We start from the raw sequence: 27607 nt of genomic DNA, 5'->3' as shown, positions 1-27607 counted from the left end.
CCGGGTTGGGCGGGTTCGGGCCCAAAATCAACACCCAGTCCAACCCGCAGATACATTAGTGTGGCCCATTTCCGCCCAATTTTAACATTGATTTAGCCGGGTTGGGTCCAGACGGATTGCGGGTTAAAACGGACGGGTTCCTCGGGTTATTGGACTAAAAATATTTAAAGATCCATTTAAAATTTCTAACTTTTTCATAAAACTTCGGTACAGATTTTACATTATAAAATTTTCAAATTCAATAACACAATTTATGTCAATTATTTTTAATTGTACCCACATGCTGAATATTAAATACTATACAATTTATAAATATTAAATTATACAATAACTAATAATATTAATTGGCTAATACAAATCAAAAGCAAAAAAAAAAATTAATGGGAATTAATTAATTTACAATTGAATTACTCATCAATATAGAACCAATGGAGACTCTTTTTCTTCAATCTAAAAAAATACATATAAATATAAGTTAAACAAAAAGAACAAGCTAAAGAACTTGTTTGCAGTAAAGAGCAGTTTCAAATGCAATGCTCAATCCTTTAATCCTATTTGCTTCCCATTACCTTAGCATTGCTACTTTACTCTTTATAGCTAACTTTTCCATCCTTAACAAGTGTTGGAGAACTATAATTAATACTAATATACCCCAAAATCTGAGATCCACATCTGCATAACAGCACCATACAATTCCAAAAGAACACAAAATCATCAGATTCAAAAGGCCTTAATATTATACAATTTAAAGGTTCACAGTGTAAGCGTAACCGCAATTTAAAACTATGATAAGATTGATTATCAAACAAGTTTTTATTCTCACCTCAGAAATTGGGAACTCAACAGCATGTTTTGTTGCTGGTTTGATAATAACCTCTGTAGCAGGGTCAGCCGTGGTGAATTCCTGTTCGCCTTCTCTGCTAAGTCCTCCATATTGAACTGGCACTTGCTCAGGAGCTATATATCTGTTCCAGTCAAATATTTATCAATAAGAGCTTACTAAATAACAACATCAATAATGATATATTAATAAGGTATGTTCCCAAAGGATCCAAAATTTATCAGCAACTATAACTGCAGCCGCATCTAGGACTGGAATCTGAACTACAAAGTCGAGGTTTTCTAGGTCTCTGCAACCATAACGCAACTATAGTTGAGGCTACACCAACTGTATTTGATCAAACTCTAGCAATACCACCAGGGATTGAATTATGACTTAACTCCTTGGCATGAGTGGTGTTTGACATCAATTTTTCACAATATCAAGAATAGCAACGTAAAACTACTTTGTAGGCAATTTAAAACCTTGTTGGTTGGAATAAGTGGTATTTGACATAGTTTTCACAATATCAAGCATGGCAGCAAAAAACTACTTTATAGCCAGATTTATAACCTTATAGGGTGATAATAAAACCAATAACTTTCTTCTTATGGGCTAAAAAACATGACTCATATTTACGATGAAACACTAAAAAAAGGAGAAGGAAAGACTTACTTGAAAAGGGTATCAGAAGATTTGGAGGAGCCAGCAAATACAAATTTGCTCTTGGTCCTCTGTGTCAGGAAAGGACTAATCATCCTAGAAAAGGCAAGGTACCACCAAGGAACATTGATAAAAATCTACACAAACAGAAACAAACAAAAAAAGGCACCAAATTAAGCAACGATATTAGTCACTAAACATGAAAAACTCCAACATATTTAAAAAAATCAAGATAACTGTTAATAACCTGTTTGGCAACAAATTCGGGGTAGTTATCCTGAAGCAATTGAAGTGCCTGATTAGTAGCTTGTCTAAGCTCCTTCTTAACAAATCCAGGAGAATTTTTAAGATCATTAATTTGAACAATAGTAGCGATTCCAGATGGAGCAAAGTCGAGTTTTCTAACACTTTTCTCCAATGACTGAATCCTCCAACGGATAAACTTGTTTCTCTTCTCGTCGTCAGAGAAACTTTTTTGATACAATTCCTTGTTCTCAAACTCGCCAAAAACATTGTAGTAAACCGGATGACCTTCTTTGTCATAACCATTGGTGAAAACAACTTTGTCCCAATCAGTTCCAAGGCTTCGAAAATGAAATTCAAGCTTTGACAGAAATCAGGCATCGTAACATCATAAAGCTCTACGGATATTGTCAACATTCAAGATTCTCATTTTTGGTTTATAAGTTCTTGGAAGGTGGAACTTTGACTCAAATGCTAAACAATGACACAAAAGCCACTGCATTTGATTGGGAAAAGAGGGTGAATGTTGTTCGAGGCGTGGCTAATGCTTTGTCCTATATGCATCACGACTGCATACCTCCGATAGTTCATCGTGACATATCAAGCAAGAATGTTCTTTTGGATTCATCCTATGAAGCTCAACTTTCAGATTTTGGAACAGCCAAGTTTCTAAAGCCTGATTCAAGCAGCTGGACCACATTTGCAGGCACCTTTGGGTATGCAGCTCCAGGTTAGTTAGCCCCTTTTCCTCTGCGTAAGCAAAAGCCGTGTTTTATGAGTGTTAACTTTTAAGTTTTCTGAAGTAACTCTGATACTCTCAGCAGTAAGAGAAAAAGAAAAGTTTCATTTGATGAGTGACATATAAGAATAACAAACACTATTTGAAATGAGTATAAATGCTAAAAATACGTTGTATCACTTCCTAGAATTCTAGAAAATTGAAGTGAAGACCAAAAGAAACTACCTGCACACTCAAAAGTAAAAAAATGAACTACAATAGATTTGCAATTTTAAAACCATACAAGGGTGCAAATTTCCACATTTCACAAGCCTCTTCACTCATGGTTAAAGCTGTAACTATACTGTATGCTAGTAAAACCACAATGCATTTATCTTCTGTGAGAGAGTACAGAACTAGCATAGATAAAATTAATGTTATGATTATAATTTGAGATTTAAACTTCACGAATCACATGATGTTTAATGCAGCAATTTGTGACTGAATACAGACGAATCATGTGAAACTGAGAAAGCTTACTGACGCCCTTGATGATGGCCAAGTATTCAGTGCTCCAAAAGTTCAATCTTTGCAAGATGATTATTCATACGATGAGTATCGTCAGCTGACAATCGATCACCAACCATAAGTTTGTACTGTTCAAATTTTGCTTTTTCGCACTTCAATGCGGCGGTTTTAGAAGCCTGTAAATTTCCTGAACCAAAGTTACAATTTCATTAGATTTATACGTTCCTGAATCAAACTAATATGCAGAACATGATAGCGTGATGCATCATGAATTCTTGTTAATTGAAAAATAAAGAAAAGCAATGCAATCTGTATCTAAATGTTACAAAACACAGTCCATCATGTAGTATTTGTTCTTACCAGATAAATCAAGTAAATTAAACACCACTGGAAAATTTCCAATACTTCTAACCATAGTAATAGAAGCCCATACTTTTTCATGCTCCTCTCTTGAAGCTCTAATAATGCACACATTAGTGATTGGATTCACATACTTAACTGCACACAGATCCAAAAGTGAAAACTATCAAATACAAAAATTAGAATTTAACTCGATGACATTAGAACAAGAATTATCAGCAACAGGTTTGTTACTCACCCTGAAATGATCCTAGTGATGCCGCCAAACCACACTCCCCAAAATTCACCATGATGCTATCTTTTATAGCATTAGAGATATTAAACTGAGTAATTATAATAGAATCACCCGATGCTTGTTCTCTATTAGGATTCATAAAAACTTCCATCACCATGTACCTGTTTTTGAACACCATCGCTCTTTTTCTAGAACCCAAAAACAAAGTTTCAAACTATCACAATAAAATCAAATCTGAAAAACCGAGAATACAAACTAAACCTAACCGATGCAAAATAAGAAAATAATTAGAAGGATGCAAACAAAACTTACAAGAACGGATAAATAGAGAAAACTCTAATTTAGAAAACTCCAAAACAATAAGAATACACTATTCTTCGAAACAACAAGAAAGAAAAAGTAAATCTTGAACAAGATGAGTGAATGAGAATCGTGTCTCTTTAGGATTATTGACTGGTTGTGAGTAATAAAACAATTTGAATATGGTGGTGGTGGGTAGTTTTGAAGGTTGGTGGTGGTGTGGGTTGAGGGGATGGATGAAGGTGTGTATCCGGCAGCGGCGGTGACTTGTTAGGGATTTGGATGGTAATGAAAATGAAAGAAGGAAAATGCACAGCAACTTTTAGAAACCTAATATGAAACGTTTTGTTATTACTAGTGGGCGGGTTAGGGTTCCTGCGGTTCACATTTCCTAACCCGGACCCGCCCATACCAAACCAAACCAACCCAAATTTTTGACCCGCTAAACCGTCGGCCCAACTAAACCCGCCCAAAATCTTAATTTTTTTCGGTTTATTGCGGTTTGGGCTGGGTCACGGTTTTTTGTCCAGCCCTACATAGAAGCATTGTATCACTTGAGTAAGATTCTTGAGTTGGTACTATATTGATACTTGTTGTCCAAGTTTAGATTCTAGCTACATTTGCATTGGAATTTAAGAAAATGAAAAAGACCAAAGTGGATATTTCGTACAAAATAAATAATTGTGTCCACAGACAGTTTGGCATTGCATATATAAAAGAGAAAAGGAACAAAGAATGAACTATATACTTATTTTTTAATGTGGTCAATGTTTTTTAATATGAATTTGACAGTTGTATTGTGAAGAATGAACATGTGCAATAATGGACAACACGATTGAGTTGGAGTTTAAGTGGTATGAGAGTACTATAAGATCACATCATTACAACCAAATGCTTTGGTTTAAATGGTTATTAATTATGAAGTTTTGGAATTTATTGTTAGAACAATTGTTTATCAAATTATGTCTTACTCGTGTCTGACAAATTAGTCGATCTCATCTGAGGGTTAAAAGTTAAAACACAATAACAAAACATTAAATTACACCAATTATAAAAAGTTAATAATGGTATTATTTTGTTAACAGTTGATATTAGTTTTTTTAGATTTGCTCTTTATGAAATATGATAATTTCATATTTCTCAACATTTAAATAATGATATAACTTAAATGCATTTTGGTTCCTTATTGACATATTTTTTAACATTTTAGTCCTTTTAAATAAATTCAGTTTTTTTTTAATTTTTTATAATAATTAGGATAAATTATTTATTTTTAATGAAGTATCATCGGAATAAAGAATAAAAAAAATATTAATCAATATTTTTAATAATATTACATTTATTATATTAAAAATAAAAAAAATAAAAAATTATTATTTATTGTGTTTTTTAGAATAAATTAAATTTTAATATTTTTTACATAATAAATTAGTTAATTTTATTAAAGCTTTTTTTAAATATATTTAAAATTATTTAATACAAAATAAAAAATAAGTTTATGTGATTAAGGCCCAAATCAGTTTATCTCTTCGGCCCACACGTGTATCCAATATTCAAGTTATTTAAATTATTGAATTTTTTATTGCATCTTATATGTTTCTTAAGCACCACGTGAAAATACGAAAATGCTCTCAAGTTTTCGATGATGCATTTCCGGACGCATTTGATATACACTGAACATGGATCATTCTAAGTGACGCCATGTAAGTTTGATTTTTTTAATTCCGAAGATGTATCTTCGATATATTTCCGTAGATACATTTTCAGAGCGTTTACACATTAGCAGCAGAGCCAGACAACAAAAATATTTAATTTGACAAAATAAAATTAACATTCATAACATAAAATTGACATTACACAGATGATTTTAACATAAAATGCAACATTACAATTTAATATCCAGATGAACACTTCAACATCTTCACAATATCTTCGATCGATTTTGAAATTGTCGCTTCCAACTCGAGCGGGACTTTCGTTTCGAAACGGAAAAATGTATTTCACATAGTCCTTAAATTTGCATTCTCTTGAGCTCAAAGTTGGTGAACTCAACCTTCCCTATGTTGTCAATCGATGGTGAACGGTACTCGGTTTTCATAATTTTTCGATTGTCTTTGTAAGGTAGGAGATAATGGATTTTGTATTTAATATATGTAAGAGATGTGTACTCGTTGAGCTTAAACTTTCGTCCAGGAGTCGCACTGGAGAATGAGACATTTGCGGCATACCAGTTGATTGATATTTGTGACATTATAGACATTTTTAGTTTGTGTGAAATGAAAAACTAGAGCACTTTGATTTATAGAAGTTGTAGGCAAATGTGGACCATTAAAAATCTAGTGTGCTAATTTCGGAGATATATCTCTGATTCCGCATCCTATTATCTTATTCTGAAAATGGATCTTCAGAACCTCTCCTGAACTGTTTAAACATAACACATAACTTTTGAAAATAGAAGTTAAGTGAAAATATTTTTTAACAAATGAACTAGTGTAATGGGAAAGATAAAAAAAAGTATTAAAATATTAAGAAATTGGATATATTACACTTTATTAATATTGAGACACAATTACATACACTTATTTATTCGACTAAAAAAAATTAAAACGAATCAAAACATTTATCAGACTAGTAAGTTTCATCTTTTTTGCAATAGCACAAGCATACAGGAGATCATATTTTTTCACAATTGTGCACCCACACTTAGCGTTATCGGAACCTACATTATCAGTTCGTTTAACTTCGTGAAAAATATAATTCAAACTCGTTCGAGATATGTTACTGACCAACTGAGAATAAAGATTGTTGTCTTGAAATATGTATTCTAAAACAGTGACGCTCTGACCAAATGATGTTTGTATCTCATTATGCTGGTTCTGAATCATTTGATTCACGAAGTCTCAATCTCTACACAAATCGCTCTTATTATTTTTCAACCAATTCTTCGATATAGCATGGGTAGACTCAACTCGATTAGTTGTTGTATTTTCAAGGTGTCTAATCTGATCGGTCCAAACACAAATAATATTCTCCTTCACCTAGTCAAGAATTGTGCTTTCAATATATTTCCACAAACTATGGTACTTTTTGCGCACTTTAATGTAATGCATAATGGAATCGGCATATAATTATTTTGTGGAAGAATTTACAATATGCATCCATTATTTTTTCCACAACCACACTCGTCTTCACAATTTTTCCATCTTGGACTTCTCACACTCTTTGTTATGTGATATCTACAAAGTAATAAATAATAAGTAGGAAATACCTTTGCAACCGAATTCATCAAGGCGATATCGCAGTCGGTAACAATCACTTTAGGCATCTCATAACATTCTCCTCTTTTTCACTCTCTAGAAATGCAAACTCTATAGAATAGGTATTCTCATTTGAGATAACACCAACCATTTTCAATAATGGAAGTCTATACTTATTGGTTTTGTATGTTGAATCAAATATGAACATAGTAGAAAATGTGTTGAACAATTTATGATGAGTCCTAAATATATCTCTAACAATAACTTCATCCTCGTACTCGATACCTAAACACATAATTGTTATGATCCAACCGTTTTAAGAATTATTGCATTTCAAGCAAACTGTTTACATGTTTCTAATATCTCTACCAAAGACTAGTTTGCATACATTATTACCAAGACTCTTCCGCTGCAAAAATTTGATGAACTCACGGCATAGATCAAAGTCACAGATGACAACTTTATCTTAAGGTAGGCATTTTAAGGGATAATTATCTATAAATCAATTGGAGAATATTTTCAATCAAGTATACATGTTTATCAATGTCTGACAAAACATAATACAATGAAACAAATCATAAATTGGTTTGTTAGATTAATAAACCTTTGGTGGTGCCAGTTGAAGTTTGAGATGCAGGAAACATCTAAGAACTAAAAAATTTCAAATTTGTAAAGAAGATTTGCATAGAGCTTTTCAAGCACAACTTTACATTGTTTCCTTCCAGTTTTAAACAAGACGCAATAAAAACAGACATTTCCTGGTGATATACATTTCATATGAAATGGAGAACAATAGAAACTTGATACTATTGATTCCTCTGAAGGCCCATGTGCAAATGGTGAGAATCTAGCGACTTTTCTTGTCCCGCATCGTGTTATTAAAAAAAACGTTTAATGTATATTGCCTATCCATTGATGTACTCTATAATTCAAGAGATACTGTATAAAATGGGTCAAATGTGTATTATCCATGAAATTGAGATTTTAAGACCAATACTTCCTTTTAAAATTTGAATTATTTTTTAAATAAATTATTTAAAAAACTTAATTAAAATTGAGATCCCTGTTCGGTAGAGGCGACAGCACTGGAGTAGCTATTCAGAGAGAGCTATTCTTCATATACTCGATGGCTCAAACCAAGACCATCAATGTAGCTGCCTTTGCAGTAGACTACCTGGGGAGAGTCGGCCGAGCGAACTCTGGAGGCATATCCGTGGGAGGTATGATCACCCAAATTGCATTGCATTTCGGGTATCAGGCTCTCGAGGACACGCCAATTGCAGGTAATACAAAAATTGACATGTCTGCTCTGATTTCCCAAGGTATGATTGTGGTTGCCCCTACTTATTATTCCGTACTCATTCATAAAAGGTTTATCATCGCTCTGCCAGATCCGGACAGAGTGGCTATTACTGACGGTGCGAATTGGTTGTATGTGAGCACCGATCCCGATGCGGATGAGGGCCACAAAACTGACCATTTTAATACAGGTGAGTAATTTGTAGATGACCAGGCAGAAGAAACGGAAATAGAAGAGGAAGATCCTCAAGCACCTCCTGAGCAGTTTGTCCCACAGCATCAGGAACCCACCCAGCAGGCGGTGGGTTCATCATCTTGGTCAACTGACCAATGGAGCTCGGTACAGACCGAGATAGGTGATTTGAGGACTGAAAAACAAAGGCGAGGCATCGAGCAAGCCCGTCAGGGAGCGTTGTTGGATGAAATGAGCAGCATGATGCGACAGTTGATGTTGCATTTCCCGCACCCACCTCCTGAGTAGGACCCTGTAAGTTCCCTCCTCCGTGCTTGTTCACAAACATTGTGGACAATGTTGAGTTCTAGTGTGGGGGAGATTTTATGTCTTTTATTGGTAATTTGTTTTGTGTTATTTTTACTTTTTAATTTTGTATTCTAGATTGAATTTGTCTGTTGAATGTACATTATGCTGCAAGTGTGTGTGTCAAGTATGTGTTGACAGGTTGGGAAAGTAATGATCACAATTGAGAGTGGATGAAAGATCACACCACTCACCATGGCTTGTTGTGAAGGATCTCCCCAGAAAGTGACACTGCTGAAAGTAAAGATCGGACGCAACGTATACAGCTTAACCGACACGAGTATCCTGCACATTCCGAAGTAAGAAAGCAATTGCACCAAATTAAGGAGCATTGTGGATCCTGTCAAAGCTGAACCAAACCAAGTGAGTCATAAAAAGCCAAACACATTAATCATCATGAGCGTCATTCAGGTTTGTCTTTATCACTCTAAATTTGTGTAGACTCTCTGGGACTGTCACTGCATGATACACACACTGAGGCACGTTGTTTGTAATTAACCCCGAGCCTTTCTAGCCATCCCGAATTATTATATCCCTCATTAACCCCCTTTGAGCCTATATCCAATTTTTTGTTTAAAACACCATGAATGTAACCATTGGCCAAAACACCATGAATGTAACCATTGGCCAAAACACTTCCCTTCCCTGTTCAGAGTCATGAAAATATATTCTAGCTGTGTTGAAAAGCTAAGTTTGGGATAAAAACCCCAAAAGCTCTCAAAGCCCTAGAAAATGCAAAAACAAAAGAAAAAGAAAATTTGATGAATCGAGAAAAAGAAAGAAAAAAAATCAAATACTCGATGATTCAAAAGAAAGAAGCACGGAAAAGGGCAGTCGGTAAAAATTCAAGAAATAAGAAAAGAAAATCGAGGAAATAAAAGAAACAAACACATGATGTAACATCGACTCTGAACCAAAAGCCCTTTGTTTTCCTTTTTTTTAATCCATACCCTAACCCAAGCCAAGCTACAACCCGAAAGACCTCAAAAGTGTGTGTTAGGTGTAAGTGATGAGAAAAGAGAGACTATTCAAACTTGTGAGTGATATTGCATACTTTGAATTATGAGTGTAAACAGCTTACCCGAGAGAATTGGTGAGAATGTGAAATAAGCTGACAGGTGAAACGATGCTTTGAAGTGGAAGTGTGAATGATGACTTATGAGGATGGGCAGGACTTGTGGAAGGAAAAGGGAAGATGTTCGCGAATGATCTCAGCAATGGTGAAAAGCATAAAGAATTCTGGGGAGTGATAATGAAACATTACTTAGGACAAACAATGAGCTAAGTTTGGGGTTGTGATCAGTCACCATTTATAGTAAGTTTTCATTACTGATCCGACGCAAAACAGAGACATTTGATACACTGTGCAAGCATTTAAGGTACAATTCGAGTAGTTTTACTTCCATTATTTTATTTACGCATTTTTAATCTTTGTTATGTTTTACTTTGTTTATCTTGATTTTATGCGTGGAATAGCTGTGTTTTTGTCCGACAGATCCAGGTAGAAGAACCAGAGAACTCAGAACACGACAGTGCGAGAGTCCGGCACGCAAAAGAGCAAAAAACCCTTGTACAAGAGGCCTGACACGGTCACCTGACACACACACACACACATATATATATATATATATATATATATATATATATATATATATATATATATATATATATATATATATATATATATATATATATATAGTAGCTTATGAACTGCAGTTACAAGACATGATTAAATGCATTTATTATCTATGCAAATTATTCACAATAAGATATGCCACTATGAAAACATAACTAAGCCTAAGTGCCCTAGCATTGATCTGGTCTTCCAGAGCAAAATTTGCAGAAGATGTTGTTGCGTCGACAGCAGCCCCTGCTGAGTTGACTGCAGTTGCGGCAGAGGATGCAGCCACGACGTTTTCGACATTTGCATCGGGTTCCCCAATTTCACCTAGGTTTTGTTTCTTTTTGAAGAACTCGAGCCTCTTCTTTAACAATTTTGTGAGTACATGACTCTGAGTTACAATTTCTATGGACAACACAACCACAAATGTAGTCAACAAGAGCCATATGAGCGTCGTAAAAACGGCCAACCATACTGAAACGAACCATAGCGTGAAGAAGGAAGATATGCACACCACCATCATCATTATTACTGAAGGAATAGCCGCACTGTTAGACGATTTAATAACAGCTCAGTAATAGAATGAAGGAAAGAAACATGGAATGAAAGTGCCAAAATCATTAATAGACTATGGAAATATTGTCTTGATTTGGTGTCTTCAATCTTTGTCTGGAGAAAGATAACTGATAGTGTGCCATTAACTACAAGTAAAAGGTATGTAAAGTTCATTAGTGTTAAAATTGAATTTTCCATGTTTTACAGAGCTTGATAAAGAAAGTAAAGAAGTGGAAGAAAAAATAGTAACAAATATAGCGGGTGGGATAAAGTCTTAAATGTAGGTGAAATGAATTATATAACTGCGTCTTGAATGTACTGGGTGTGAGTCTTGAAGAGGTTTTAAGTTTCTTTAGATTATATAACGATTCTTTCCTTTGTTTTCCTTTATTTTAAATTTTAGTTTCTGATTTTTAAAGTTTTATTTTTGTTACTTTGATGTTAAATTTATGGTGTTTCAGTATTTATATTTACTTTTTTTTTAATAATTCTAAATTGTTGTTAAATTGATATAATATCACAAACTATAAATATTTGCAAGATATTTTTTAAGGAACTCAATAAAAAGTATTTTTAATATAACTAATATATAGAAAAATTTAAACCAGTTTTTGTTTATCTTTTTATTACAAATAAATTAGTTGAAATTTACTTATAATTTATTGCAGAATGAATACTTTAATAGTAATTTCTCCATACAAATGAACAATTTTTTTTCAATATGCTAAAATGTATTATAAAGTTAAATACTTTAATTATAATTTTAAATTGTGATAGATTATTAAGGAAGTTATAACGAACATTAGTTGGGTTAATTTTGAAAAAATCCTTAGGAAGTTAGAGTAGTTAATCACTTGCAACTAACTCCTCAAACCTAACAAATTTTTCAAACTACTATATATCTTTACACCTATACCATATAGTTTCAATTTATCATATAGTTTCAATTTTTTATTATTAATTTCTTTCTCGTATTATTTGAATATATATATATATATATATATATATATATATATATATATATATATATATATATATATATATATATATATATATATTCATTAAAATAATAGGAGAAAGAAATTAATAATAAAAAATTGAAACTATATGGTGTAGGTGTAGAGATATAAAGTACATTCAAGACTCAGTTATATAATTCATCCCACCTACGTTTAAGACTTCATCCCACCCGCTACATTTGTTATTATTTTTTCTTCCATTTCTCTACTTTTTTTTATCAAGCTCTGTCAAACATGGAAAATTCAATTTCATCACTAATGAACTTTACATACCTTCTACTTGTAGTTAATGGCACACTATCAGTTATCTTTCTCCAGACAAAGATTGAAGACACCAAATCAAGACAACATTTCCATAGTCTATTAATGATTTTGGCACTTTCATTCCATGTTTCTTTCCTTCATTCTATTACTGGAGCTGCTATTAAATCCTCTAACAGTGCGGCTATTCCTTCAGTAATAATGATGATGGTGGTGTGCATATCTTCCTTCTTCATGATATGGTTCGTTTCAGTATGGTTGGCCGCTTTTACGGCGCTCATATGGCTCTTGTTGACTACATTTGTGGTTGTGTTGTCCATAGAAAAGATTGTAACTCAGAGTCATACACTCACAGAATTGTTAAAGAAGAGGCTCGAGTTCTTCAAAAAAAAACAAAACCCAGGTGAAATTGGGGAACCAGATGCAAATGTCGAAGACGTCGTGGCTGCAGCCTCTGCCGCAGCTGCAGTTGCAGTCAACTCAGCAGGGGCTGCTGCCGACGCAGTTGTCGACATAGCTGTCGACGCAGCTATCGACGCAGATGTCGACGCAACAGCATCTTCTGCAAATTCTGCTCTGGAAGACCAGATCAATGCTAGGACGCTTAGGCTTAGTTATGTTTTCATAGTGGCATATCTTATTGTGAATAATTTGCATAGATAATAAATGCATTTAATCATGTCTTGTAACTGCAGTTCATAAGCTACCACATAATTAATAATGCATTCAATCTTCTGCTGTAAATTATACTCCTATTCATTTTTGTTTAATTTTCCACCATCTTATGTAAGTATTTATAAAATTAGGGTTGTCCATATTCAATCATTACATAATGAACCCACATCAGTGTTTATAATAGAGTAGTAATTCATGAATAGCGGGCCATAAACTGTTATGGGGCGGGAAACGCGCTATCCCGCTATTTACCCTATAGAGGCCGCTAAAGTGTTCGGCAAAACTAAGGCTCTTCCCGTAGCGGTGTCCTCCGCTTCGCTTTAGCGAGATAGGACCCGCTAATGACTACTCTGGTTTAAATCTGGTTATCAATGGTTCCATAAACCATAACCTTCACTCTCTCAATACCCCTGGTCCCTACAACTATCAGGGCAATGCAGCAATATGGAAGAGGTTCTATAAATTAAAAGGTCACCGTAGAGTTAAAGTTATTGGTTGGCACATTCTCAACAAATGGTATACCTGTGAGAAGTGAGCTCAGCAAAAGCGGCATTAACTGTCCCATATTGTGCCCCCAAGTGGCTTATTATAGAGGAAACTTAAATCAAAAACTTAACCTCCAAACTAATCAGGAGAGCCATTTCATGGATTGGCTTTGGGACACTATTAGGACTAAAGAAGGGTATTGTTGGTCAAGTCTTACCTATTTTATAGCTCATGTGGTGGACCAGCCAGAAATAAGGTAACCATCCCCCATTGATAGCAGCAACCTTAGGTACGTTATAAACATAGATAACCAGGCAAATCCCAGTACTCCTACTACCAAGAATCATGCAACATCAGAGATAGACCAACATGACAAAGAAGCTATCAAGTATCCGGAAGATAATAGCATAAACAACATTCATACAGAGTGCAATAATCAAAGCCGCAATAAGAGCAAAGAGCACCCTGTCAACAACAATCAGCAAATGCATAAGAATACTAAGGATAATAGCACAGAAACAGCCATTAACGAATCTAAAGGTGTTGTTGCAATCTAATAACCCATCGAGGCACCAGAATTTTAACATCAACAACAATCTCATAGAGTATAGATACATTAAAAACATTAAAGGTAAGGCTAAAATCGACCTTGTCAAGGGGCAGTATGTCCATGAATCCGCAAAGCAATGACAACCAAGCCTCTAATCAGATGAATAACTAAGGATATTCTAAATAGCTTCCCTGCCAAAGATAAGAGCAGTCAGCAAAAGGAGAAAGACCACAGGAATTTCAACATCACTAACAACAAGTAAAGACCACAAGAACTTCAACATCACTAACAACAAGTAAAGACCACAGGAATTCCAACATCACTAACAACAAGTAAGGTGAAATTGACCTTAAAAGGAATAAATGCAGGTTTATGAGAGGCAGAGACAATATTGGACAAGAGTTCAGCAAAAATAACCAAGATCAATAGGCCTAACTTACATCTCAAACTCAACCACAATTACCACGCCAAACCTCCAACCGAGGAGCATTCAGAACCTCCAAAATCTGAAAAATCAAATCAGAAACGATTACCACCTAAAGAAGAAGCTGAAGAAGAAGGAAAGTGCTAATACCTAGAACAACAAAGATGAAGGATGAACGCAGCTTCCACTACCAAGTCTCAGACACGATGACAATAGAAGAGACCAAACGCGTTAACGAAACCTTCACGTGTACATCAAATAGCCCATGTGAAGCAAGTTGCTGAACAAACAATCACAATCAAGTTCAGTTTTCTTCATCGAACAAACTCTATAGTCTATAGCATCGACAGTACTTAGTTTGCATCAAGAAAGCAAAAAGTAAACTTCTAACTGTGAATTGTGATCAGATTATGACTCAGATCTATCCGAAGAAGCAATTCACAACAACAAAAGATAGTTATTAATTCTACTCCTACATCCATCTACCTAGCCTTTTATGCCTCATTTCGCATGCTAACACCAAGGGCCTGTTTGGTTTGAGAAAAGACATTTCTTTATCTAGCATAGGATTTATCAAAAAATGTCTGCAACAAAAAGGTACAAGAAATAATTTGACAGCAAAATTACTGACATCTAGCATATGATCAAGGAAGGGAATTCCAGTACTAGAATCAGCCACACCAGAACCATCCAAGTTAATTTTGACAGATACATTAGTCTCCTTAGTGACCCTTTTCACCTCTCCAACTCTAGTCTCTAAAAAAAACCAAACAAGCATTATCAGCCATAAAAAAACCACACGTAAGAAACTATATTATAAACTACTGAACATGAAATCGACCTGGGTGAAAAGGCAAAGAAGTTGAGGTTGAACCGTTGTTGTGTTCCACAAAAGCAGCAGAGGAAATAGATGTTGTGGGAGGATTCATAGGGGTAGTGAGAGTGAGGTGATTTGGTGAAAAGAATGAAGCTTTGAAAGGTGCGAATTTTGTTGGGAAAAGGGTTGTGCGGAAAGTGGTGATCTTAGGTTTGAAGAGGAAAGAGGAAGGGTAGTTTGGAAGGGAATGAGACGATGCATACAACTCCATTAGGTAGAGGAGGAAAACGCGTTTCGGGTTGTGATGAATTTGTGATTGTGAGTTTGGTGAAATGAATAAACAAACCAAACAAGGCACAACAAAAGAAGTGATTGTGTGTTTGTTGTGAAAAGGTCACACACACAAAATTTAAGAAGGAAAAGAGATTTTAAGGATTACATGTTTGATTCAAAATTGATAGGGAAAGAATTTAATAGAGAGAAAATAAAACTTATATTATATTATATTTATATATTACATTAAATAAAATAATATTTTTGTATTAAAAGATTAAATATATAGATCTATATTTTCTACCCTTCAAATCTCTCTATTTTTGGAGAGTAGTTTAACTTTGTTTTTTAATAAAATGTGAAAAAAGAAAAAAACATTATCTAAAAAATATAGCTTTATTATTATTAGCTAGTAAAAAAAATCATGTTCTATACCCATAATCATTCATGGAATTCAATATAGAAACATCATAGCATAACATAAACATCAATTTCATGCTTTAAAACATAAACACATGTTAGGGTTTCTCAAAAATCAAAATCCACAAATCTTAAGTTCATGATATTTAACCCACCTACATTACATACATTATGTTTACCCATAACCACTTGAAATCTCACCCTTACCTTAGTATAGATGAAATCTCTAGGTTCTTCTTCTTCTAGTTTCCTCTTCTCCTTTTTCTCTTCTCTTCTCTTATATTCTCTCTTCTTCTCTTGTTTTACAAAACTAACTTTAATCTCTAAAACTCTTGAATTTTTTTTTAAAATATCCAGTATTTTTAAAAAAAATTCAAAAATATCCATTTTTTCCAAAAAATTACAAAATTGGGCAATTTCTGCCCTAATTTTGTACATAGGCGCCACCCTAGTTGGCGCCTACCCTTAAAGGGTAGGGCAAGTCGCCACTAGGAGTGGCGCCTACCCTTAAATTTTTTTTTTTTTTTTTTTTAAATATGTTTTTTTTTGTTTTTTTTTTTTTTTTTAATTTTTTTTAATTTATGAATTTATATTTTTTCTAAATTATATTAATTTATATTAACACATATATATAAATAAAATTATTTAGAAGATATATATATATATATATATATATATATTATATATATATATATATATATATATTAATTTATATATACTAATTTAATTTATAAGTAATTATTATTATTTAAAATTTTTTGGAAGAATTAGGGTTAATCATCTATATATCAATTATAATTAGGGTTTATTGATCGGTTATAATTAGAGTTTGGTAGTTATGACCTAATTGAAACCCTAATTCCATATAAGATTAAGTAATCAAGTGCGACACTAATTAGGATTAGGTAGACTGGTGTACAACCCAGATCTTTTCCTATAAATAAAGTGTTATTTCCTTACATTTTCTTCACCACTGTTTCCTATCACTTTCTGTATCAAGTTGAGTTCATGGCATCCCCAAGACCGTCGTCATGGCAGCGAACGTCATCAAGGCGCCCGGATCCTGAACCAGTAATCTTAAAAAGGGATGGGCATGTTATTTTCTCGCCTTTGAAACCCCCAATGGAGATGAAATTTTGGAACATCCGTTCGTTAGACCAACTAAAAAGGTCTTTGATGTCTTGGTTAGAGGGAGATTACCAACCTGGTGAAGTCATCAGAAGGATTCAGAGGCTTAGAACAAGGTTCTCATTTGAAACTGGAGAAACGATACGTTGGTGGGTTGAAGTTGAAAGCGACATTGATTGCATCCAAATGATGCATGGATCAGACGACATAGTGTTAACTGTTGTAATTTCTTAGATTTTAATGGTTGTTTGTCATGTTGTTGTTGTATTTGTTATTGTTCTAGTACTTGTTCTTGTTTTAGTACTTGTTTTTGTTCCAGTATTTGTTTTTGTTTTAGTAATTGGTGTTGTAATGTTAGATGTTTGTGTTTGTTGTTCAAGTGTCATCTTCTATTTGGAATAAAAAGTAAACTTTAATTTAAAATGATTTTGGTACACAGATTTATGAAAGTGAAAACTAAGTTGTGGAACTAGATCCACGATATGGACATTTGTTCTTATTATGCCCTAGTTGTCTACATATGCTACACTTCCTCTGCATTTTCTCTGCGACGTCCATTTCAGTTCTAATGCGCCTGCTATTTGGGCGACCACTTTTATTCCGCCGCATCGATTCGTTGTGCCAAACAATTTCCCCGTCATACTCTGGCCAATACGCCTCCAATGCTACCACCGGAAAGGGATTGTCGTATACATTGAGCAATGTTGCAACTTTGTAGATTGGAGACACTAGCGATAATGCATCGAAGTGGCTGTGTGAACACGCTGCAATGACATGGGAACAAGGCATACGATAGGCCTGAAATTGACCACAGTCGCACCAACGGTCTGGTATTAGGACCCTATACTCTTGTCTGGGCAGCCCTTGGTTGTGGTCAATTGTTTCCTTGACACTAAAAGTGTGGCCATGGCGGTCGAATTCCGTAACCCGATGGCTGCTGGCTTTGGCAGATTCCTGCCTCATAAACTTCATGCAGGCATCACTATATACTTGACTCGTCTGCAACACTTCATTCCAGCGCCTGCCTCTTGTTACGAACAACGTTGCCATCCGAAAATACGTCGCACTCACCAATGCGGTTACCGGGAGGTTACGTATGCCCTTAAACACGCCGTTCATTGATTCCACAAGATTTGTTGTCATGTGGCCCCACCTCACCCCATCGTCATATGATCTAGTCCACTTCGCTCGGTCGATATTATCGATCCACCTCCCTGCATCAGAATTTGCCAACACTATTTCCCGGCGATAGTATTGGAATCCAGGTTGGTTTAAGGCATACCCCGCGTTTATCAAATGTTGCTTCAAGAAGTTATCCTTGAACTCCCGCATAAATTTTTGAACAATATGCCTGATGCAGTAGACATGGGTAGACGGGGGGTCATGCCAACCATTTGCTGGATTATTGTATGCACTGTCTATTGAAGCGTGCCTGTCAGAGATCACGCAGATGCCAGCTTGTGGAGTCACGTGCGTTCGAAGATTCTTAAGGAAGAAACTCCAAGCAGCAGCCGTTTCTCCTTCCACCAATGCAAAGGCTATTGGGAAAATATTTGAATTGCCATCTTGTGCGACCGCCATCAGTAACGATCCTTTGTATTTCCCATACAGCCAAGTTCCATCGACTTGAACAAGTGGTTTGCAGAATGTGAACCCGATGATGCAGGGACGGAATGCCCAGAAAAGTCTATGGAAAATTCCATTACCTTCTAGACGAGTTCCGTCAGGGGATTGTGCAGGCAAGGTCTCCATTATAGTAACCGTCCCAGGTGAATACAATCGTAGTGCAGCCAGGTAGCGTGGTAGTTGTTTGTATGATTCCTCCCAGTTACCGTACACCAATTCAATTGCCTTGGTTTTCGCTAACCAAGCCTTTCTGTATGACGGTGTATATTTGAAAACAGCCACACAATGGGAGATAATTGTTTTGACCTTCAGTGACGGGTCAGCCTCAACTAGAGGTAATATGGAATGGCAGATCATGTCATGGCTAAGTTTGCGATGATCCTGTGCCATGTTGGTGTTGACGCAAATGTGAGCTTGAGATATGGACCCTATCACCCACGCATTATGCTTCTTCTTGTACGATGCCATCAACCTATATCCACACTCCGGATTTTTGCATACAATAACGTATCTTTCCGGATTTGATTTGATAACATCGTAGTCAACACAATTTTTCAAGTGCCAGTTCTTTATTGCTAACAGACACTCTTCCTTGGTCCGAAATTGGTCACCCTTCTTTAAGTCCTCATCAGACCTCATATATGGGTTGTAGAACATATCTGATGAGGGCTCATCCTCGCCCAAGTTAAGTGTTGTGAAGTGCGCAGGAGGTGAGTAGCGTTGCGCTATAGGTATTTCAGCTTGGTCTTCGTCTTCAGAATGACGGTTCACCAAGTCATCAACCACGTCTTCAGCATCATCAACCACATCGTCTTCAACGTGGTGCTCAGCATCTTGTTCGTCATCAATCACAGGATTAATAACCTGTGATTGAATATTCTGAGTTGGTTGAGGTTGTTCCAACACAATGTACAACACTATGTATTCGTAACCAGAGTACTCATGGTTACGAAGCATGTATTGTGTCTCCATGTCATTTTGAATCAATGACTTATAAAACTTGACAGAATTGTTTTCTGAAAAAAAAGGTTGTTGATAAAAAATTTGGGACACGGGTTGTCTTAGTTTGGACTCAATCTTCCTCTTCAGGTAAGAGAAGTCAGCTTCACTTTTTAGACAAAAACGTGTGCATTCGGTGTTTCTAAATTGGAAGCCAGACATATCACATTCATAAGTCTCACCATTGACGTGAGCTTTGATTTTGTATTGTGATGAAGATGCCATGTTTTGTGAAGATATTGTGAAGGTTTTGTGAAGGTTTTGTGAAGGTTTTGTGAAGATATTGTCAAGGTTTTGTGAAGATTGTTGTGAAGATATTGTGAATACCTTTGCGAAAATGTGTGTGACTATTTATACTGCAAGAATCTTACTGCCTATCCATCAAGTCTTCACCACCAAGTCTGAACTTAGTCTCATGCATGCCTGTTCCCCATCAAGTCTTCACTAGTCTGTACTAATGCATGCCAACCTATCCACCTAGTCTGAACTTAGTCTCAGAGATTCCCATGCATGCCTGTTCCCCATCAAGTCTTCACCACCAAGTCTGGCAGATTCCCACGCATGCCTTACACGTGTCACACCCTTGAATGCAACACTCCCACCTAGTCTGTACTAATGCATGCCAACCTATCCACCTAGTCTGAACTTAGTCTCAGAGATTCCCATGCATGCCTGTTCCCCATCAAGTCTTCACCACCAAGTCTGGCAGATTCCCACGCATGCCTTACACGTGTCACACCCTTGAATGCAACACTCCCATCTAGTTTGTACTAATGCATGCCAACCTATCCACCTAGTCTGAACTTAGTCTCAGAGATTCCCATGCATGCCTGTTCCCCATCAAGTCTTCACCACCAAGTCTGGCAGATTCCCACGCATGCCTTACACGTGTCACACCCTTGAATGCAACACTCCCACCTAGTCTGTACTAATGCATGCCAACCTATCCACCTAGTCTGAACTTAGTCTCAGAGATTCCCATGCATGCCTGTTCCCCATCAAGTCTTCACCACCAAGTCTGGCAGATTCCCACGCATGCCTTACACGTGTCACACCCTTGAATGCAACACTCCCACCTAGTCTGTACTAATGCATGCCAACCTATCCACCTAGTCTGAACTTAGTCTCAGAGATTCCCATGCATGCCTGTTCCCCATCAAGTCTTCACCACCAAGTCTGGCAGATTCCCACGCATGCCTTCTCATGATCTTTACTACTAAGAGGTCATATAGATTTAAATAATAAAGCAACATACATAACTAACATATTTTGGTAACTTGATTCATTAGCTTAACATGAATAATTGAACATAATGATTCATTCTAGATACTAAATGATTAAACACATGCTTTGGGTTTGTATAATATCTAAGCTGAAAGACATACCGAGAAAGATCTTTTCTAGAAAATATGTAAGCTGCATTAACAGATTCAGACGCAGTACCGATTTTGTAAGAGCGCTTTTACCCTAAAAGCGCTTTCATAAGTGTGTGAGACTGAGACCTATAAGAGCGCTTTTACCTTAAAAGCGCTTTCATAAGTGTGAAACCCATGAGACCTATAAGAGCGCTTTTACCTTAAAAGCGCTTTCATAAGTCTGTACTAATGCATGCCAACTCCCATCACTGATAGTGATTATGTGTTTAAAATAATATTCAATCTTATTTACGCTTAATTATTTATTTTAAATAAGATTCCCACGCATGCCTTACACGTGTCACATTTTTTCATCATCAGATTCCACCAAGTCTTCCCCAAGACAAGACAACTCCCACCTAGTCTGCACCAATGCATGCCAACACTACCACCTACTCTGCACCAATGCATGCCAACACCACCACCTAGTCTGCACCTATTCTGCAAGATTCCCATGCATGCCTTCCACGTGTCATACCTTTGCATTATCAGATTCCACCAAGTCTTCCCCAAGACAAGACAACTCCCACCTAGTCTGCACCCATGCATGCCAACACTGCCACCTAGTCTGCACCTATTCTGCAAGATTCCCACGCATGCCTTCCACTTGTCACGTTTCTGCATCATCAGATTCCACCAAGTCTTCCCCAAGACAAGACAACTCCCACCTAGTCTGCACCTATGCATGCCAACACTGCCACCTAGTCTGCACCTATTCTGCAAGATTCCCACGCATGCCTTCCACTTGTCACGTTTCTGCATCATCAGATTCCACCAATGCATGCCAACACTACCACGCATGCCTTACACTTGTCACATTTTTGCATATTCAGTCTACTTGAAAACGAGTATAAATAGAGGGTCATTCTTGCAAGTTTTCATCAACCACTAACACTTTTATTCAGAGAACTCAGGCGAAACTTCTCATCCACCAAGCTTCTTCCTACATTGCAGTCATGTCGCTTCTTACCATGGGCCAAGAACACAGAGGAACTAGGGCAAACATTGCCTCATTCGTAAGTTTTTCTTGAACATTGCCTCTTTCGTATGTTTGTAATTAGTTTTTTAAAAGTCCAATATAATGATTTTTTATATTGTTTGTTTTTAAAGGATCCCAAGAAATTTCGTCAACGTTCACACCCAATGCCTTATCCAGACCCATGGTGCGTACCTTACATAGAGCGTGCGGGTTTCGGTCATGTAATGCATGTCGTAAATGCCACCATTGATGCCAAATTCATTTTGGCTCTGTGTGAACGTTGGAGACCTGAGACACACACCTTTCACCTACCAACTGGTGAATGTACTGTCACATTAGAGGACGTGTACATGCTTTTAGGTCTTAGAATAGATGGTAAGCCTGTGACCGGAAATGTTCAACAGCCTAACCAAATATGTGTTCAAATGTTGGGGGTAGATCTGGTCGAGGGTGAGGGGTCTGCCAAAGCAAGGGGTCAGGGTATTAAATTATCTAGCCTACAATTGTACCACGACTCCATAACTTTGACTGAGGAATCCTCCGAACAAGAAAAAGTCATAAAAACCCGGGTTTACATTATGCTATTGTTTGGGAACTTGCTATTTCCCGAAGGGACGGGAAATAGCATAAATTTTATGTACTTGAGTTTGCTCGGGGACATTGATAGAATAAGCACATATAGTTGGGGTTCTGCAGTATTAGCATTCCTATATAGCTCTTTGTGTAAAAATGCACAAAATGAGCATTGTACATTTTCTGGATGTGCTTTTTTGCTCCAAACATGGGGGTGGTGGAGATTGCCGAGGCTAGCCCCAGAAAATCCTAATGACTACTCCTTCCCCTACGCAACTAGGTAAATTTATGATCTTATTTCATTTTGTATATTTATTCTATAAATATTTGTAACTAATATTATTTATCTTTTTTTGTTTAGGTTCATTAGAACCGGACTGGATTACAGTCTTACCCCCAAAAATAAAATTATATTTTATCGTCAACTGTTGGATCGTCTCCGAGCACAGGATGTATTACCACTAAACCCTAAACTTCTAACTGATTTATTAATGTCATGCATTCTCGATAAATAACATATTTACTTTTTTCTTTGCAGTTTATTTGGAGGCCATATTTGGGATTGGAACATCAACCCAACCCCGAAGATGCAGCTGTTTGGACAGCAAAAACGGCCATAATGCGGTTCACCACTGTGGAGATGCACCAAAGTGACCGTGTCAAGCTTCAATTCGGAATGCATCAAGAAATCCCAGGCCCCCCAATGTCTATGGAACCTTGGCATCTAAAAAAAGTCAGCCACCAGTGGTATGCCCAAAATTGGAAGGAATTTGCTAAGGAGTTTCGAAAAATGTGGAAAGACCGTGCCCACTATGTTCTACAATTTCCGGTGGCGCCCAACGAAATGAAGCCGACAAGGGAATATGTGGATTGGTATAGAGCAAATACCAATCCAGAAATGATTGTGTCTGACCCGTTCTATTTGGACGATCCCCAGATGCAAGAACCATATTTCCAACAACAACAACCACCACAGTATTCCCAACAACAACAACCACCGCAGTATTCCCAACAACAACAACCACCTCCTTATTACCAACAACAACCACCACAACCATTTTACCAACAACAACCACCACCACCTTATTACCAACAACAACCACCACCACCATATTACCAACAACAACCACCACAACACATGTCCACACCCCAACCAAATCAACAATACATACCACAAACTCAATCCCAATACCATGAAGACTACCAACAACAAACTCAACATTCCCACCACCATCAACAGTCCCAACACCTACCACAATATCAATCCCCCTACTTCCACCAATCCCAACACTTCCAACACGACAATTTCCCAAGCTCTTCCAGTCCTCCACCTAGCCCCGACACGGGTATACAAGAGGACTACCAACAGGACTACTACACACCACAACAAACATTGCCCTTTGGCCAACCCGATTCAACCCTAAACTACCAAAGACCACAATTCGAGGGCGCACCCAGCAGTAGTCAGTTTGTCCCACCGAGACAAAGCTTCGAGGGCGCAGAGGGGACCCGTCTTTCCTACAGCACTGAAGGGACTTCGACCCAACCACAACGGCAAGCGGCAAGGGGGCGCGTTAGGGCAAGGGGTGGTAATAGGGAAGCACCACCACCACGTGAACCGTCTAGGCGAGTAACTAGACCTCCCCCGTGCGGATCGTACAAGGGACCGCATCATATGTGATTAATCATATCTTTGTAATATTTGTCTTGTCTATTATTTAAATAAAAATATTTTCTGTTTATTATCTTTATATCTTTATCTTTATCTTTAAAAATATTGTTTATCATATCTTTATACGTATATAAATTAATTTTTTTTCCAAAAATTTACAAATAATATTAATTACTTATAAATTATATTAATATATATATATATATATATATATATATATATATATATATATATATAAATTAATATATATATATATAAATTAATATATATATATATATATATATATATATATATATATATATATATATATATATATATATATATATATATATATAATTAATATATATATATAAATTAATATATATATATATATATATATATATATATCTTGTAAAAAAATTTATTTATATATATGTCTTAACATAAATTAATATAATTAATAAAATATATAAATTTATAAATAAAAAAAAATTAAAAAAACAAAAAAAATAACATTAAAAAAAAAAAAAAAAAAAAAAAAAAGGGAATGGGCATAGGCGCCACTCCTAGTGGCGACTTGCCCTACCCATTAAGGGTAGGCGCCAACTAGGGTGGCGCCTTAGTGTAAAAAATGGCCAAAATTGGCCATTTGTGTAATTATTTTGAAAAATTGTATATTTTTGAAATTTTTTTTAAATTTTTGGATATTTTAAAAAAAAATTCAAAACTCTTACTATCTTTTTAACTCATAATGGACGTAACCCACTTATCCACTCATTCTAATTAATTAGGCTCATTACTAGACAATTGATATTTCTACTCATCAAATTCAATTATTCAAATAACACAGATATTCAAATAATTCAAATAATCACCAAACTAATCAGGAGAGCCATTTCATGGATTGGCTTTGGGACACTATTAGGACTAAAGAAGGGTATTGTTGGTCAAGTCTTACCTATTTTATAGCTCATGTGGTGGACCAGCCAGAAATAAGGTAACCATCCCCCATTGATAGCAGCAGGCAAATCCCAGTACTCCTACTACCAAGAATCATGCAACATCAGAGATAGACCAACATGACAAAGAAGCTATCAAGTATCCGGAAGATAATAGCATAAACAACATTCATACAGAGTGCAATAATCAAAGTCGCAATAAGAGCAAAGAGCACCCTGTCAACAACAATCAGCAAATGCATAAGAATACTAAGGATAATAGCACAGAAACAGCAATTAACGAATCTAAAGGTGTTGTTGCAATCTAATAACCCATCGAGGCACCAGAATTTTAACATGAACAACAATCTCATATGGTATAGATACATTAAAAACATTAAAGGTAAGGCTAAAATCGACCTTGTCAAGGGGCAGTATGTCCATGAATCCGCAAAGCAATGACAACCAAGCCTCTAATCAGATGAATAACTAAGGATATTCTAAATAGCTTCACTGCCAAAGATAAGAGCAGTCAGCAAAAGGAGAAAGACCACAGGAATTTCAACATCACTAACAACAAGTAAAGACCACAAGAACTTCAACATCACTAACAACAAGTAAAGACCACAGGAATTCCAACATCACTAACAACAAGTAAGGTGAAATTGACCTTAAAAGGAATAAATGCAGGTTTATGAGAGGCAGAGACAATATTCGACAAGAGTTCAGCAAAAATAACCAAGATCAATAGGCCTAACTTACATCTCAGACTCAACCACAATTACCACGCCAAACCTCCAATCGAGGAGCATTCAGAACCTCCAAAATCTGGAAAATCAAATCAGAAACGATTACCACCTAAAGAAGAAGCTGAAGAAGAAGGAAAGTGCTAATACCTAGAACAACAAAGATGAAGGATGAACGCAGCTTCCACTACCAAGTCTCAGACACGACGACAATAGAAGAGACCAAACGCGTTAACGAAACCTGAATACCGGGTCGGCCCAATTCTTTAGCAGCCCGCAATTTAATACTAACGAGGATTTATCGTGCCCCACTTTATTTTGGTTCGTCCAACATTTCGAACTTTATTTTGATCTGTTGGAGCGTATTCATTTTCCTTCTTTTTCTCCTTAACAGGCCAGTGATCCTTTGTAATATAGTGTTTTCAAGAAAAATACAAAGATGGTTAGCACTTTTTTGGATCTTATTCCTAGTTTGTTTTGTTAAATGCATGAAGTACATTAAGCGTTCATAGTTTTATTTTCTTCTCTTATATGAACCAGTTTGGAAATTTGCAGTGTAGTGTTTTGTGTCATTGTTAGTATTTTAGAGCTGTGTTTCTAATTCATAGAAATTTCATAATTATGCATGATTTGTTAAATCAATATCATACCATATCAACTTCCAACCCTTCAAATTATGACTTGATTTTCCGCTATTTTCGATGACTCTATATAAATCAGTACGAAATTGTTTTAAGGAAGTTAGTTTTAGGGTTTAGAATATAGGATTTAATTATTTATTTTCATTTAACATTAAATTTTGTTTAAAGTTTAAATTTAAGGTTTAATATTTTTTCACATTTAAAATCAAATTTAAGTAGAATTTAATTGAAATACATTTAGAAGGTGTTGAAGGTTGGAATGTGTTTAATTTTTGTTTTGATCACTTATAAAATAATATAAATAAATGATGATGATGAGTAAAACTTTTTATATTAAAATTAATTATGCATAATAATGCATAAAACTTTTGATCACCTATGAAATATTTTACCGTGATAATGCCTAATAATTATTCTCATTTAAATATTTATATTGAATTAATTTGTGTATTTATTCATGTTATAGAAGACAAATATTTTTATTTTTAATATTAATTTTTGTTTGTTTGTGTAGAAGTATTATATGTTGGGGTGTTTACAGGTTGGATTTGACCGGGTTTAATTTAATTTGTTACTCAATCCGTTCAAACTTCAATGGGTTGGTTTCGTCGCCGTAACTTCATTGTTAAAATTGACTTGAATCGACCGGATCGTTTATAAATTGAGTGGGATTGAGTTTGCGGATTATGTTTCAAATAAAAAATATATTTTTTATGATTTTGTTTATGGGTTAAAAAATGTAACACAACTCAATACAATCATATTCATTTATAGCACTCAAATTCGATGAAACATGTCGTATATTATCTAATAAAATTCATCAAAACGACATAACACTTGATAATAATA

At 35.7% G+C, this 27607-nt stretch overlaps 3 protein-coding genes and 1 long non-coding RNA gene across 10 annotated transcripts; all 4 read right to left on the bottom strand.

The window, feature by feature from the left end:
* Positions 1–373: 373 nt before the first annotated feature.
* On the bottom strand, positions 374–2099 carry LOC127138194 (patellin-5; the record flags this gene model as incomplete). The annotated part of the gene is made up of 4 exons (XM_051064585.1): positions 374–672; positions 824–965; positions 1496–1620; positions 1731–2099. Coding segments are annotated over 4 exons (666 nt in total), but the record flags the coding sequence as incomplete, so codon positions are not given.
* LOC127076700 (probable ribonuclease P/MRP protein subunit POP5) lies at positions 2098–4381 on the bottom strand. 4 transcript variants are annotated; one of them, XM_051018443.1, is made up of 5 exons: positions 3880–4365; positions 3571–3755; positions 3333–3470; positions 2985–3159; positions 2098–2476 (listed from the first exon to the last, which is right to left on the bottom strand). In XM_051018443.1, the coding sequence occupies exons 2-4, from the start codon at positions 3743–3745 to the stop codon at positions 3011–3013; spliced, it is 462 nt and encodes a 153-aa protein (XP_050874400.1). In that variant the 5' UTR covers positions 3746–3755; positions 3880–4365; the 3' UTR covers positions 2098–2476; positions 2985–3010. The 4 variants fall into 4 exon arrangements, with proteins under 4 accessions (XP_050874400.1, XP_050874402.1, XP_050874399.1 ...); XM_051018445.1 differs by having other exon boundaries at positions 2989–3159; positions 3571–4381; XM_051018442.1 differs by having other exon boundaries at positions 3571–4367.
* A 9665-nt stretch (positions 4382–14046) lies between these two features.
* On the bottom strand, positions 14047–15780 carry LOC127076699 (imidazoleglycerol-phosphate dehydratase, chloroplastic-like). Of its 4 annotated transcripts, none has more exons than XR_007786858.1 (5): positions 15394–15780; positions 15184–15308; positions 14703–14832; positions 14569–14634; positions 14047–14314 (listed from the first exon to the last, which is right to left on the bottom strand). XR_007786858.1 is itself a non-coding variant. In XM_051018441.1 (4 exons), coding segments are annotated over exons 1-4 (462 nt in total). In that variant the 5' UTR covers positions 15641–15775; the 3' UTR covers positions 14388–14633. The 4 variants fall into 4 exon arrangements, 2 of the variants coding, with proteins under 2 accessions (XP_050874398.1, XP_050874397.1); XR_007786857.1 differs by having other exon boundaries at positions 14047–14319; positions 15394–15779; XM_051018441.1 differs by lacking the exon at positions 14047–14314 and having other exon boundaries at positions 14388–14634; positions 14744–14832; positions 15394–15775.
* Positions 15781–25495: 9715 nt separating this feature from the next.
* Positions 25496–26494, bottom strand: LOC127076703 (uncharacterized). The gene is made up of 4 exons (XR_007786862.1): positions 26268–26494; positions 26134–26199; positions 25792–25884; positions 25496–25608 (listed from the first exon to the last, which is right to left on the bottom strand). It is a non-coding gene; the product is annotated as an uncharacterized LOC127076703 (long non-coding RNA).
* Positions 26495–27607: the final 1113 nt, after the last annotated feature.

This window comes from Lathyrus oleraceus, chromosome 4 (assembly GCF_024323335.1).
Source record: "Lathyrus oleraceus cultivar Zhongwan6 chromosome 4, CAAS_Psat_ZW6_1.0, whole genome shotgun sequence".
Classification (NCBI taxonomy): Eukaryota; Viridiplantae; Streptophyta; class Magnoliopsida; order Fabales; family Fabaceae; genus Lathyrus; species Lathyrus oleraceus.
The sequence above is the reverse complement of the archived record's forward strand: the minus strand, read 5'-3'. Positions and strand labels throughout refer to the sequence as shown.